Source organism: Coptis chinensis, chromosome 6 (genome assembly GCF_015680905.1).
Source record: "Coptis chinensis isolate HL-2020 chromosome 6, ASM1568090v1, whole genome shotgun sequence".
NCBI lineage: Eukaryota > Viridiplantae > Streptophyta > Magnoliopsida > Ranunculales > Ranunculaceae > Coptis > Coptis chinensis.
In genome coordinates, this window is record NC_141461.1 from 98,021,514 (window position 1) to 98,036,843 (window position 15,330).

The 15,330-nt window shown below is 36.8% G+C and overlaps 1 protein-coding gene and 1 long non-coding RNA gene across 3 annotated transcripts; one reads left to right on the forward strand and one right to left on the reverse strand.

Annotated features, from left to right (window-relative positions):
- Positions 1–146: 146 nt before the first annotated feature.
- Positions 147–5,223, reverse strand: LOC147495952 (serine/threonine-protein kinase Nek6-like). Its single transcript, XM_086568501.1, has 14 exons — positions 4,535–5,223; positions 4,240–4,306; positions 4,058–4,123; positions 3,940–3,986; positions 3,799–3,844; positions 3,620–3,700; positions 3,499–3,541; positions 3,324–3,373; positions 3,004–3,085; positions 2,875–2,924; positions 2,677–2,750; positions 2,421–2,502; positions 2,157–2,378; positions 147–2,061 (listed from the first exon to the last, which is right to left on the reverse strand). The coding sequence occupies exons 1-14, from the start codon at positions 4,654–4,656 to the stop codon at positions 1,099–1,101; spliced, it is 1,995 nt and encodes a 664-aa protein (XP_086424627.1). The 5' UTR covers positions 4,657–5,223; the 3' UTR covers positions 147–1,098.
- Positions 5,224–12,949: 7,726 nt separating this feature from the next.
- LOC147495953 (uncharacterized) lies at positions 12,950–14,553 on the forward strand. Of its 2 annotated transcripts, XR_015197864.1 has the most exons (3): positions 12,950–12,972; positions 13,732–13,842; positions 14,280–14,553. It is a non-coding gene; the product is annotated as an uncharacterized LOC147495953 (long non-coding RNA). The 2 variants fall into 2 exon arrangements; XR_015197863.1 differs by lacking the exon at positions 12,950–12,972 and having other exon boundaries at positions 13,065–13,842.
- The last annotated feature ends 777 nt before the right edge of the window (positions 14,554–15,330 follow it).

The window sequence follows — 15,330 nt, forward strand, 5'->3', positions numbered from 1 at the left end:
AATTCCCCTTCCTCAAAAAACTGTAAAAATGGCAGCCATGTTGGTTTCACGTAGATTGACAAGCAACAACAAAAAACTTGTAAAGCCTATTTCTTTACACCATCATCTCCTTTCTCCATTTCTCCCCAACACCCCTACTTCATATTCAACTTTCTCCACTCATCAAAAACCCTCCATAAACCCCTTCACCACTCTCTCCAAATTCATATTTCAACCCCAACAAAAACCCAATCTCAAATCTTATTACTCAACTCTTTTAACCAATCCCACTTCTTCAATTTCACAAATTTCTCAATTGAGAAAATTTTCATCTTCTAATGAGAAGGGGAAGGAAGCCCAACAATTTAAACACCAAGAAATCGAGGGGCCGACAGTGGAACGAGACGAATCGGCACTTGCAAATGAAATGAGACAAGTTTTGGAAGGTTTAATGAAGACTAGTTATGATTTGAGTAAAAAGTTATTGCAATATTGGGACTTGTACAGCTTAGTTGTGGAGCTTGGGTGGCTTATACTACTCAAAGTTCGCCACTTTCGGCTGTTTCGATTCAGAGTTTTGCTGCATTTGCGTTTCCGTTTTCGTTGGCGTTTATGTTGAGAAGAATGTTGAAGCATATTGGGTTTTTTAGGAAAATGGAGGAGATTGGGAGGTTGCAGATATTGACTTTGAGTCTTCAGGTTGTTAAGAGTTTGAATACGTTTTTCGTGAGAGTTCGTGGGGTTTCGTATGCTTGTGTTGTTGGTATGTTGGTTGCATTGTTATTTAGTACGTTTTCTAAATGATTGTTTGGCCAATTTGCATTGTTATAATGAATAAGTTTTTTTTTTTTCTGAATTATTGAAGTGCTTGTTTGAATCTTATTTCTTAATATATTGTATTGAAAGTTTACACTTTGTATTTGAAGTTTTGGGTTAATGCGTTGCGTCACTTAACCAGCTTTGTTTTTAGTATGTTTCAAGTCATTTGCTTCTAGTGAGCAAATCAAAATATATACACATTGCCAGATGAAAGCCAGAAACTTACAAAAAAAAAACCAGACAACGCGTTGAAATGAAACTGCAGAATGTTAAATGAGCCTCTTAGTTCAAATTTTGGCATTAATTATAAACAGTATTTCCTCCTAATTTGGGGTTAGCAGGCTCGCCACCGAGCTTTTGTGCATCCATGAGACTCTTTGTCAACCAGATTGCTGTTTCTCTGGACGAGACCACTTCTTCCCCAAATGGTCTTAGCACATTTGCAAGTTCTTCAAGTTTGTCCTGTTGAAGTAACTGAGCGCATAGCTCGAGTAGAGACTCTAAAGCATCTGCCCTTTGCCGGAAGGAGCTCACGTTTTCCCATTTTTCTTGCATTTCAGTACTACGTGTGATAGTTTGGATTCTTGTGGACGAGCTTTCTTTGTGATTCACACTCATTTCATGTGTACCTTCTTTCTTTGTTTGCTGTGAAAGGAAAACACTAGGAGTCTTGTTTGCTTCTTCATCTCCACAGGCAAGTGTTAGTGTGCTTGTAGATGATCTGTTGTCTCTGGCATCACTTAGTGAATTAGAATCTGGATTTACTATAGCCTCTGAGCCGTAAATATGTTTTGTTTCATCACCATCGACCACAATTGATATTGCTGGTGATAGCATTTCATGCTGCGAGGGCCTGAAAAATGTACGTAATGTCTCTCCATTGGTCTCTGCGGTTCTCTGGCTGCAGCTGCTTAGGACCTCCTCTTTCTCAGCTTCCTCAGAGGCTATTTGGGAACTCTGTGTCAGTGGATCCTCTATTGTCATTCTGCTTGTTGGAATTTCAGCCTCTATCAGTTGTTCAGAGTGTCTCACTTGGGACTCCTTCGTACTTACTCCCTTTTTTGCAACTTCAGTTTCTTCCACCTGTTCACAACGTTTCAGCTGAGACTTATGTTCTTCATCTTCTTGGTGAGTAATTGTTGAGCCCCCAAAGCTGGTTTCTGTATCTGTGCTTTCTAATTTTTGGATAAAGTCTGGATTTGCATGCTCTTCTTTGCCTTTTCCTTTTAGACCCCTATCGACAATGTATGGATCAGGTGACAGCTGGTAGGATCCACCCTTTTAGATCTCAATTCTGACATCAGGAATAGAGGTAGTTAATGTATCACTGAAGATTACATTTTTGTTTTCGTTCGAACTTGTCCTGTAATTGCCCCAGCACTAACTACTTCTTTTGATGCGTCTAGTGTGGCCTTTCTCCCTCCATTTTCCTTCCCAGTCCTAGATTTGCTGTAAGATTTTGTGCAGCTCGGTTTGTCATCTGAGTAGTTTGCAGACTTTACAGGAAGAAATACAGGAGACAGCTCACAGCATTGAGCAAGGTATGGTTGTAAATGGGAATGCCTCAAGAGCTCAGCAGCCTAAATTGTAGAAAGATGAGATGCTAAATTGTTTTGTTTAACTAGACAAGACAGATTAGGTTCATTAAACTTACGGTCGGTCTGATCTGGGTTCTTTCGTAGCATGCTCTTGATCATGCGTTTCCTGCAAAGTGAACGCGATTCTATCTTAACTGTAATTTTTCTAAGCTGTATACCAATTAGTACATTTGCAAAAGTCGGACTGTAAATAAAATGGATGATGAACATATGGTCCTTGACCCATTATTGATTGCAACAGGACTGAAAGTAATTTGGATTTTGGAAGACCAACACTTACAGTGATGACGAATACTCGGTAGGGAGTGGGGAGATAGAGGATCTGTTTATCTTGTTGATTAATCCAGCCATATCCTGTTTGATTGAGATATCGTTAATGGTTAAATTCAGATTGGGTCTTAAGACACTTAAAAGAAAATTATAATGCACTGATAATACTCTTGGGGATTTAAAGAATATAGCTTCAGCTGAGGCTTACTGGAGCTCTAAATGCAGGTTGGTGTGCAGCAATTTCGAACATACAACAGCCTGTTAAACACCATCATAATGCCAATACTTAGTATATGCTGATCAATTAAACCCATAGAAATAAAAACAGGTTTCTTACCTAGCGACCAAATATCTGATTTGTAGCCGTAAGGGATATCTGTGAGTAGCTCAGGGCACATATAGTTGGGAGTGCCAACAACCTATGTAAAACATCATGAAAAATTGTTAGTTGGTCCATAAGCATTTCGATTTTGGACTTGGGTTTACAGGAAAGGAAAATGGAAAGAACTCGTGTTGGAGAAACCATTTAATATTCTTTCAGGGCAGTTGAAGATCTATAACAAACTGTCTGAGTTAATAAGCCACTGAATGATTAGAGTGTTAGAAGGACTGCTTCTCAATGTGTTTTCACCCAAAGAAAATTTTTGAGGCCCATACCGATGAAGCAAGGTCGTCTTTGTTTAACAACTTAGCAAGTCCAAAATCACCTGAAATTTCATATAGGAGAAACTACATTTAGAAGATAGAATGCCAGAGTAATGTAGAAAAAAAAATAGTTCTTTGCCAGTAAAATGGTATAAACAACAGTGAGAAAAATACACTGCTAACTTACCAAGCCGAATGTCGTTTTCCTTTGTGAGAAATATGTTTGAGCACTGAAAACAGAAAGTGAGTATTCTTTAGAAGGCGGCGTTAGAGCAGACTGCTTCAAATTTAGAATGAGGACGCCGTACCTTGAGATCCCTGTGGAGGACACGGTTGGAGTGTAGGTAGTCCAAAGCTAGCAGCAGCTGGGTCAGCCATTTACAGAGTTTCTATAGAAATTGTACAAAAGAAAAGTTTGTAGGTATATGCCTGAATATCAAGTAGAGACGCCCCGTTTAAATACCATATTCTTGTTTTGAGGTCTTACTTTTTCAGGGGGGAATGTTCCTTTAGCCTTCTTAATCATGTCAGCCCTGATCAATCCACAATGACACTTAGCTATGAGGCTAATAATATCATATCTTATAACATCAAAAGATTTACATGCATGCAAATTGCAAATACTTACATGTCTCCTCCTTCACAGTAGTTTGTCACAATGCAAATACAGCATGCCTGCACATCCAAGTCTTATATTAGTTGTAGTGGTAATGTGGGAATACCAGTTACAGAACAGATTTATTTACCTTTTCAACCCATGCATCTTTGAACTCCACAATGAAAGGGTTATTTAGTTTTGCAATAAGCTCCATCTGCAATTGAAGACAGTCATTCTTATTTAATTTGAGAGAAACGAGTTACAACAACTTTAAAACTTGGGAAATCGACTCAACTTGGGTGAGTTAACAGTGTAAGCTGTACTGCTCACCTCTTGATGAGCCGTGCGCTTGAACTTCTCTGTTTGCTTGACTAACCGGATCCTCTTTAAAACATACCTAATTTTATAGAATAGGGGGAAATTAAAGGGAAACAATTTAGTTTGATATTACCTAAACATGCCTAATGTGGTATGATTTTCTGATAATGTGGCAGGCTCCTAAGGATAAACACTCTTTGCCATTCCTACAGTACTGGGGCAATCCCCAGACGTGGTGAACAAGATGTTCAGGTCTAGGGGCCAGCTGCGTGTGCAGAATAAGAGTGAATCTGTTGAGATTGCTTACTTCTGTTTCTCTGTTTTGTGGAGGACAAGAAATGCAGCTCCAAATGCCCCTCTGCCAATCTGCTCTATCACTTCATATTCATTCATCTTCGAAACCATTTTAGAATCGTCTTTCATTTCCATTACAGATAGCACCTTCAGAGCCTAGATAGATAGAGACAATACACTATTCTGAATCTCAATTTGTATGCACAACTCACGTCAGTTGATGTTCAAGACTCCTATATCATAAATTATAACACATGAACGAAGTGTGGCATTTACTTTAATCACACTAGAAACATGAAATGTCACCTCGAAATTAAATTCTATATTTATGCATCAACCGATCTCAATACAACAGATAAAACATAAACCATAAGAATGAGTAACAAGTAGACATTAGAGTTGAAAAATTACTTACTAAATAATGTGCTCTAAAATCACTGTTGGACAGAGAGTCCCAAGGAGTTCTTGTTGAAATAATATTTTTAAAGAAGCTGAGAAAATAGATATAAGAGATAGGAACTTTGTTAAAAGTGGGGGGAGAAGAGTTTAAGTTTTGTATTTAAAAAACTAAGGCAAAAGCAAAAGCAAAAGTCAAGTGGCAAGTATGCAACAACTAAACAAAAGCCATTCTTTGCTTGTATTTCCAGATTCCTTGGATATCATGACTACCAGCTTAGGAATTTTCAGGCGTGTGGTTGAGGGGTCACATTCATCAACTAATAAAATTACCCCTGTATGGCCAGGACTTGATGGAAAGTTGTACACTAATTGCTCCATATTTGTGCAAGTTATGTTTTGATTTAGACTTTTGGTTTCCATTGGCAAAATTGATAGCGATCAATCAATCAATCTTATAGAAACTAATTGCAGTTGGACTCCAAGAACTGACCCATAGGATTAAAGGAGCACTTCAATAGTTTTCATACGAAAAATATATCGATGCTGACTGAACGGCAAACTTTTTTTTTTCGATGCCGACTGTATGGCCTAAACATTTTTTTCCAACATTCTTGTTCCATTGGTGACGTCTGATAGAGGATTCTTTTCATATACTAGTATTTGCCCGCAACGCAATTCAGACTTCAAAAGATGAAGATAAGTTAAAATAATTCAATAATAATGCAACATTCTTGTTCCACACTATTAAACAACCCACACCTCGTAAGCCCTAGAATGCCACCCCTCAAAAACTCCAAGTTATATCCAAAAGTTAGGGTTGACTGGTCTTTTTGCCTCACTATTAAACAACCCACGTTAGATCCAAAGATTAGGGGGTGGTCTTGGATGTCCAGTACTACCCTTCTTTGTTATATAGATAGGCTTAAAGGTTTTGCCAGCAAGATAACAAAAGAATGACGTGTGATAATACAAATAAATTTTGTTGGATCAAGTTGTTCATAACTTTAAGAATGGTCTTTAGATCCTTCGCATACAGTGTTAAATTGGTAGCTATCTGCTCTCTTTTTTCATAGCTGATGCCTTTACATGATCTGCTTACGGCATTCAAGCTATCTACTCAAAATCTCTTAATTTTTCTCAAACACGCAAAATTATTTTTTATTTCCAACATCTCCACTCCTCCAGCCCTAGCTCCATGACATGATTATGTTTTCTCAGAGCACAATAAAAGAACAACTACTCCACTAACATAATCACTTCCATTACTTGCAAGATAGACAACAGTGCAATGAATGAGTGAATGCTGTAGACTTCCAACCAAAAGAAGAGCAAGAAAAACTTCAAGTAGATTAAAAATTATACACATCAGTACATCACATTGCCACATGGTCCAGCCTTTTTCTCAAAATTGCTTTCTAGTTTTTCTTTATAATACTCGTCACCTTTTTGTTTTTTTTACAAAAAGAATAAAAGTAGCATTAACACGGTACTGAAATGTCCAGAATCGATAACAGCCAGAAGAGCGTTCAACACACATTAGGTAGTGTAACTTAAAACAATGTAGGTGAACAACCCACGGAGAAGCATACAGAGAACTTCCAATATGCATTCAGGAAAAATAGGTCTACATGGCTCAACAGTTTGCGCATCTCCTCAGCCTTGTGTTTTCTTCAGCAAAGACCTCTGATATCAAAGCTTGAAAAAAGAATACCTACGTAGCAAAAGAATAACAGAAGACAGCTCCCAATACTTCTCCTCATTTATGTCCTCATTTCCCAAAGAACAGAAAAAGAAAAACAAGATCTTGCACTCATTACCCCTTCCCTATCAGCTTCTTCTATCGCCAGACAGCCCATCAAGACCCATAAGTGTATTAAGAGTTCAAAACTGTAGGACATACCTCATATGGGACTCGGGACTCGGATAAATTGATTACCTTAATAATGGACCCAGAATACTGTCACTTAGACAACTCTGGCCCTTGAGATTCTGTACAATGCTAAGAACCAGAAAGAACAATATGAAATTTAACAACTAAGCAGGACCTGCATTTGTGTCGGGCTTGTTATCTTTCCGAACATAGGTAAGACTCCTGCCTGTAGGCGACAGAACATTATTGCTTGAGGCACCATAGGAAACATTCACATTGCCCTCAGAAGCCGGAGTAGTATCTCGCTTCCACTGCAAGCTACGCGCACCAGGTTTCACCGCGAGGCGAGTCCTAAATGCAGCAGGCATGCCTCTAGGGAAAGGAACTCTGGCAAGCTGAGCAGCAAATGGGGAGGCCCGAGATACGCGGGGCCAAGCCAATACATTAGAGGATTCCATATAGGCAGAGCTTTTCCTGACAACCTTCAAACACAAAAAAAGACGTATATAAATAACAATGTCGACCAAGAATAAATTTGCATAACAGAGAAGAAACAGACAGATACGATATAGACCTAAACTTACAGAATATCCGATTTGCACATAATAAGAATAAGGAAGCCCAATAGGCCAATACAACTTTTACCAGAAATAGCTCACTAAGACAGTTCCTAGTGTGGTGATTAAAGCTTTAAAATCAGAAATACTGAAATACTTGATGACTAAAAAAATAGTTAAATATATCTTTTTTGAAAAATTAAAACTAAAGATAATCGCAAGTACATAATGGAAACTTTACCACTCACCAAATTTGACAATCCGATTTGTCTATTTCTTAACAATTCTGTGTGCATGCTGCAGGCCAGGTACTAGCTACATAGGCATGCAATATGGCAATCATGGTGCCTCTGAATTATAATTAAGCATTACACCTCCCTACAAGATAAATGCCAAATTCTCTATCACTTTCTTTCAATTACTGTGTGTGTGTTATGGGTCACCAAATGTTCATTTAGTTTCTTTCTGACAGTCCTCAATCTCAAAATTTCCCTCTCGCCGTGTCTCTGTTACGCCATCTTCTCTCTCAACTCTCATCTCTACTCAAAATTTCTCTCATCTCTACAATTGATTGGTACCTGATTACTATTCTTTACAGTTGATCCTAATTCGTCTATTCTCTTCATTTTACACCACCGCTCTCCTCTTTCTCAAGAGCTCGTACTATCGACAAGTTATCCATCAGATATAAAAGTTGTTGGTTGGTCTCGTATTGTTCATGGTAAGTGGGTTTTTGTTTTCTTAAATAATGAGATATTGAACCTGGTTATAAACTCTATTTGCCTATTTGGGGTTGTTGGGTTTCAGCTTTTTTTCTTTTTTTTTAACTAATTAGTATAAACGCAATATTTAGGAAGTTAAGAAGATGTTTTAATATTAAGGAGGTATTGCCAGAAAGAGCATAACGCTTTTCAAAGTCAGTATAATGTTTCACGGTTTTCACTGTGTTGCATGGATAACAGGTGCAAGTGTCGGTTTGGACATGGGTACCGCAATTTGGACATGGCAAGGTTTGAAAATCAAGACACGGGACACGGCTTATATTCTAATTTAATATTATATTTTATTAAAACATGAATTATTTTAAATAAAATATATAAATATATAGATAGATAGATAGATTTTGATAAAGCCCATTAGCCATTTAAAACAGTTTTGCTAAGTTTAGATCTTAAATATAACTATTCCAAAAAGCCCAGGTCCATATTGCTTATTAAAAGCCCCATTTAATCCTATCTATGGAAGAAAGAAACAAAGAGCCCAAGTCCACATCACTTATTAAGAGCCCACTTCTTAATTGTCAAACAAAAGCCTAGATCCGGGTTGCAGCCGCCATGGAAGAAGATGGTTAATAACCGGACAACATCGAATCCACCACCACTTTACTTCTCGGTCACCACTACTCCATTTCTCGCTTTCTTCCTTCTTTCTTTTTTTTTTCTTTTGAAACCGAGAATATATTCCAATGGCCGAATCATGTCAGCGTTAGTGCCGGTGTTAGTGTCGTGTCGACCGACCACGGGACCGAACGGAATAATAGGCATACCCATGCAACCACAGCCGGTTTTGATTATAGTTTTGGTAATATTATGGGTTTAGAAAGGTATAATGATCTTTCCACCCGATTTTTGGACTATTGAAACGTGGGGTGGGAAGAAGAGGAAGGTGATCATTTTTTATTTTGTTTTTGGCGTTCATACTCTAAAGTATATTGGATGGAGGGTGGGGATAATGTTGCAAGTAAATAAATGAATGGAAGGTTTAAGATGGGCTTAATTATGTTATGTTAAGTGACTCATATATACAATCACTTTGAGGTAAGTTTCTTCCTACAATGTATACCCTGGATTGGTCAGTTCAGAATCCGACACTTGAGTATTTAGAATTAATAAGGTAACAAATGTCTACATGAAATTTAGATAGGAATAAGAAACTCAACTACAAAGATACTTCTTAGGGCATTAGGGTTACAATTTCCCAAAGGGAATTGATGAAAAACTTCTTATGTCAAACCAAGCATGTAATTGCTTCTTAAAAATTATTTCCACACTTCCTCTTCTTTCAATAATGTATTATTGTTAAGTAGTAATTCTTTCCCCAGTTTCTCTTCTATTAATAATGTATTATGCCCTTCATATTTTTACCCATGTTTAATTGATGTTTTATTTGATGATTTATGTTTGTAGCCTGAAGCTTATGTATTCATATATTTTTTTTTTTCAAATTTAACAAATCTTTTATGGAAATGGCATATGTATATATCATACCACTCTTTTCATTATTTTGCAGGTCATTTATGTGTTCGTCATGTCTATATTTTTTTATTTAGTTGCATCTTCTCAATCTTCTTCTCGAGGACCTAGTAACACTCTGCTCCGCTCACTCCCCACTGCTATGCAGTTATTCTAGTAAAACTAAGCAGTCCCCCCAACTAGGACATAAATAAGTTTCACTGTATTGATAACGATTTGCATGCCATGCAATCAGTTAGGTTACCAATCAAATCAAAATGTATCTTGGATTCTGAATAAAACAAATCACTTTTACCTACTATTCCGAAAAATACATCTAAAATATATTTAAAAAATTATTGCAAGTATATAACAAACTTTACCACTCCCTTCACATTTTAACAAAACAATTGTCTATTTCTTTTTATTTATGTGTGCATCCGAGGTGCCTGGGCACTAGTTTATGCAATAAGGCAATCATGGTGCCTCTGAATTATATTCTTACATTGATTACACCTCTTCATAGCTAAAATCAGATTTGTAATTTTTCTTCATTTACAGTGTGACTTTTGCAATATGGTGGCAATGGTGGCAATGGTGGCCTTTGGAACTATAAATACATAGTCCACACTTCTTTGCCACAACAAGTTGTACCGAATTGTGACTTTGCCATGCAATCAGCGCGTCAACACTAAAAATTTCTTTTGGATTTTGATAAACAATTAGTTTTACCCTACTATTCTGTAAAGAATACTTAAAACTTAGTCTGAAATATAACATGAAGTGGCCAATCTTCAAGGGATACATATGCTCAAACAATATATCATCCGTGAAAAAGAACTTTTAGTTTTTTGAGTGAACTTTTTGTTGATCGGAGTAAATCAGTGATTACCTACTTCCTAATCCAAATTATTGTTAATAACTAAATTGACATGATCCACACTAGAACCATTAATACAAAAAGAAGTACAGCTACACATGTTTAAAAACATGATGACTTGAGCATATATTGTTCAGCTTTAAAAATTCTCGCATCTATAAATTTTACCCCTGGAGAATGATGCTGACATGAAGGAAGTGCCATTAAGAGAGGGCGTGCCTTGCTGCCCCTTCCGCATGTGGAACTCAATGTAGGCCTAAACGCAATAGGAAAAGGTTTTAGGAGTTAAAAGATTTGTACAAACGTGTGCAAGGATGACCTAGAAAAAACCACAGAAAGTTTCTGTAACACACACCCTGTTGGTTGTCCAGTTGCAGCATCTGTTGGTAAATCACCTTCAGCACCCTCCAAATTCTATTGAAATGTCGAGAAAGAGGTAATCCCTTGCTGCAGCAAAAACTTCCGCGAAACACGGTAAAACAAATTACATACCATTACTTCAGGAGTTAGCATTATCTCGCCATCATATGAACAATCATGGGTAGGCGGCAAATTACATTGTTTACAAAGATTGTCCGAGAGCAGCATCTTCTGTAGGCCCACCAAAAAGAATATGTACCCTGAAATATAGCAGGAAGGAAAGTGGTTGTTAAAATTTAACAACCAAAAAGTGAGGGTTGTCATAGTAAATAATTTCCTTGCCAGTTGCAGTTAAATATAATTACCGAGGATAGGGAGGAGTCTTTTTGAGACTCCATTCTGATTTGTACCACCCTTTCCCTGTTTATGAAAAAGAAAATTTAGTAAAGGACAATAAATAAATTATGAGTCTACTCTATAAATCTTAGTAACCCCTGGTAAGGTGCATTAATGATTTAATGCTTTTATATGCATATGCAATTATACATGTACAAGCAAATTTAAGACTTGGTATTCTGGTGAGACTTGTGATGTCATAGTGGATCCTCTCTTGTTACTTCTATTTTTTTTTGTGGATTGTGGTTTTGGTGATTGATCGTTGCTGGGAGGCTCTCTTTACCGCACTCGGGGAAATGATACACGGTCTAAGGAATGCTAAAAAGTTGAATGTCTTACGCCATTTGATGTTATCCCCCTCCCTCAATTGTTGTATGCTGTTTTACTTTTCTGTAAAAACTTTTTTGGGTCAAGTTATTATGATTCATGGAAGTGGCCACCCTAGATGCAAACATTCTCGACTTCTTAGGTCCCATGGAGAGGAGAAGGATTAGGTGCTGATTGTTAGTGGAAGAGATTTCCCCACGGCCCCACCCTGAGATCATCTTGAGCAAAATATCAGCTCATTCAGGAATTTTAACCTTGCTTAAAGCAGTTTTCCGTTTATTGGAATTATCTAAGTTCTAGAAGTCTCAACTTCACAACCCTCTTTTGCAAGGTTAAAAATGCTTGAAGGTGCTGAATTTTGTCAAAAGGTGTTCTCCATGACTGGTAGATCATATCCACCAGATCAGCATTTGATTGGACCATATGAACTTGTGTCGTTAAATTTTGCCACATATGCATGTGTCAGAGTAATCTGCCATTTTTTTTACCAACATAACACTTACAGAAAGAAATGATCAGAGGCAGGCATGAACTTGTGTTAATAATGTTAGTCCACATTCATAATGAGTAACCTCGTCAAATATAATCTTTAAGTCCACATTAAAATACACGATTCAAGTTGTTTCTCATCTTTGGAGTTACAAATGGATTTGTTTGTGTCATTTTGTCGTTTCCATATTTCGTTAATAGACATAGAAATGATTCTCATTTTGTTGTTTCTTTCATGCTGCAGAATTCGTGGTACATCAATTGGACAAAACAATTGCAAGGTAAGATATTTCCATATTAGCAACATAAAACAGACTTTTCTGTGATTCCATATATATTGTATTCTCCATTCCCCATCCCCTTTCATTTGTCAATCGAGTCCTAACATATCCGGAATTATTTTGTTAAGATATAAACCAGTGTCTCTCATTGAAATACATGGACTAGTGTGTTCTCGAAGAACTCATTATAACTAATAACAATTCTTAAAACTAGAATTCAAAAAAACTTGTGGGTTAAGCTAGTTTGCCATTCAATCAATGACTGTGTACAACATGGAGATAATGATAATTTTATTTGATTTGGGGTGATGAAACTAGATGCTAACTGCTTGTCTATAGGTGTTGTCTTGAATAAACTCAGAGGAAACCTTGAATGGAAAACATAAGCAAAAAATGTGTCTGTTGGTAGCAATGGAATTACATATTCTTTCTGGCGATATACTTATTTTTCTATGAAGTGGAAACTAGATATCTTAAACTGGGGAAAGTTCTCTTGAAATGTCAATTATCTTACAAAATTCTGTTTCTCTTAATTTAGCTCTTTCAAGGAGGAAAAGAAATAGGAAACGAGAAGTTTATTGCCATTCTTGATTTTCGCTAATAGTAGCTACAGGAATATTGACTCTCGTGGATTGGATTTAACGGATTTCAGATTTTACAGGTGAGTTCTTCTTCTTTTTGCCCTTTTCTGAAAAGGTTAAATATCATAACTTGAAAAAGTGATGCAGCGGATCAGAATATATGAAAAGAAAAACTTATGCATCAAACCATATTTGAATTAGCACCGAACTGCTAACACTTAACACAGCCTACAATGACGCATGTTGGAACATAACTTGTTGGCTTACTGATGATGCTACTGGACTGGAAATGATAGTTGGAAACTAAACGTATATGGCCTGTCAAAGTTAACAAGATGCAAAACTGCTATCCCTGCACGGAAATACTTTCTGCTTGGAGTGCTAGTTATTCAGCGTATGTACGTATGTTGCTTGCAAGGTGCAGGCCGCATATAGTATAATATAAGACTTAGCATTGTTCATTGATAAATGATAAATAGCTTAGAGTGCAACCATGTTCATACATTATGTTTGAAGAAGTTTAATATCCAATGTATGTAGAAGTGTTCTCCGGAGCCTCCTTTATATCCATAAAGTGAAATTCCACTGCTCAATTATCATCAATATGGAGCTTTAAGAGATTGAACAGCGAGGATCCCTGATAGTGTCATAAATGTCGCAGGAATGTGTACTGGAGAACCTTTTGCTTTAAGGAGTAAAATTTCAAGCCTTGATTTAATAAGACCAATTCTAACTCATCCTAGAGAATAGTTGAAAACAGATAATAGTTTTCTTTTCTTTTACATGATTTTCAGTGTTCTTCCTCTCCACTTCTGATCATGTTTGAACAACTTCCATAGGCTTATTACCCTGAGCGCTTGGGCAAGTTGTATATTTTAAGTATGCCATCATTCTTCGTGAGCGCTTGGAAGATGATTTCTCACTTTCTTGAGAAGGCAACTCAAGAAAAAGTAAGTGTTTCACTTTTGTGCTGATCGTTTAATTTACCTCTTCAAATAAAACAAAAAGTACACTACAACAGAAAAGGTGTATTACATCGTTCACTAAAATAGTGGTGGTAAAACTATATCACATCACTTTAGAAAGTGATGTTAGCTAGTAGTGGTGACTTTAAAAGTTGGTATTATTAACATCACTTTTTAAAAAGATGTTAGTTATAAGGGTAATGATACACGTCACTTCTCAAAGTGATGCACAAAAGTGATGTTCTCAAAAGTGTTTCTTGTTGCAGGTCCTATCTAACAATTTAGTCTGCATCATGAAAATCTAAAATATGATATTTCACAAGCACTTTTGGAACCAAATAATAATTTGAACAGCCTCAATTCTTATAGTCGTTATAGACTGTCAGTTAAGCTGTTAAGTGCAAGTATGTCTTCTCTTACAGGTTGTGATTGTGAGCAGCGAGGATGAGCGCAAGATTTTCATCAAGGACATAGGGAGGATACACTACCAGAGGAGTATGGTGGCCGAGCCAAGCTTGTAGCTCTTCAAGATGTTATACTCAAATCAATTCCAGTTGTAGATTAAAAGTTACTTTCTATTACACCTGAAAAAGCGATACCACGCTATCTCATGCTTATAGTGACGAAAACTTGTGTATCAAGAGGCCACTGTCAGCTTAGTTAGTTCTTTGATGAAATTCCATTGAAGTTCTGATCTCAGAGTTTCCAAGAGTTGGTTCTCAAGAACAAAGGATATTGGTCGACAATCAATTTGCGGTTGTTCTCTATCACCTCACTCAGTCACTCAGTTGCTACTTTAAACTTTCCTACAATGTATGTCAACTTACACCGGTGCATATCTGATTCAGACTTCTCTGTGGCTTGTACTTGCATACTTTGGAGTCTTGCAGAGTAGTGTGGTGTTTTGTTCAACGCACTTAATTTTCGTAGTTAGCGGTAAAAAAAAAACGACTCAACTCTTAAAGTATTACTTGTTTGTCTAAAAAGAGCTAGCCAAGTACTCAGTGAGGAAGCTTGGGAGGGTCAGATACGGATAAGCTCTTTTTTTTAAAACGGTAGGTTGAGACAGATCCTACCTGTTGATTAAACTTCAAAGAATTACATACCTCCCTAAGAGTATGATCATTAGAAAAGGAGAATTCTCAGTACAACAACACAAACTCTAAGCCTTACAATCATAAAAAACTCATGAACATAGTCCATTCGGACACACACACATAAATAACCACCAAACAAAAATTTATCCCTTAAGACCGGATGATCATTTCTTAAATGTTTCTACACATTCTCAAAATTGTAGAAAAAAGTCTCACATTCACAGCCAAGCATATGTTAGACTAAGAGTATATCTGAAATTTCCTTAATGTATCTATCAAGATTCTTATCTTTGTATCTTGCCTTCATAGCTAAGGTATGACTAATTTCACCAGATAACATGTTATACAGGATACGGGTGCTAATTTCGTGTCCAGA

What these genes read in the sequence shown, in the direction of transcription:
- LOC147495952 (XM_086568501.1), bottom strand. Translation starts at nt 4,656, where the DNA reads ATGGAAATGAAAGACGATTCTAAAATGGTTTCGAAGATGAATGAATAT. An exon ending in TACTGTGAAGGAGGAGACAT is followed by an intron (nt 3,845 to 3,939) that starts GTAAGTATTTGC and finishes TGGATTGATCAG; the next exon opens with GGCTGACATGATTAAGAAGG. An exon ending in AACCTGCATTTAGAGCTCCA is followed by an intron (nt 2,751 to 2,874) that starts GTAAGCCTCAGC and finishes TCAATCAAACAG; the next exon opens with GATATGGCTGGATTAATCAA.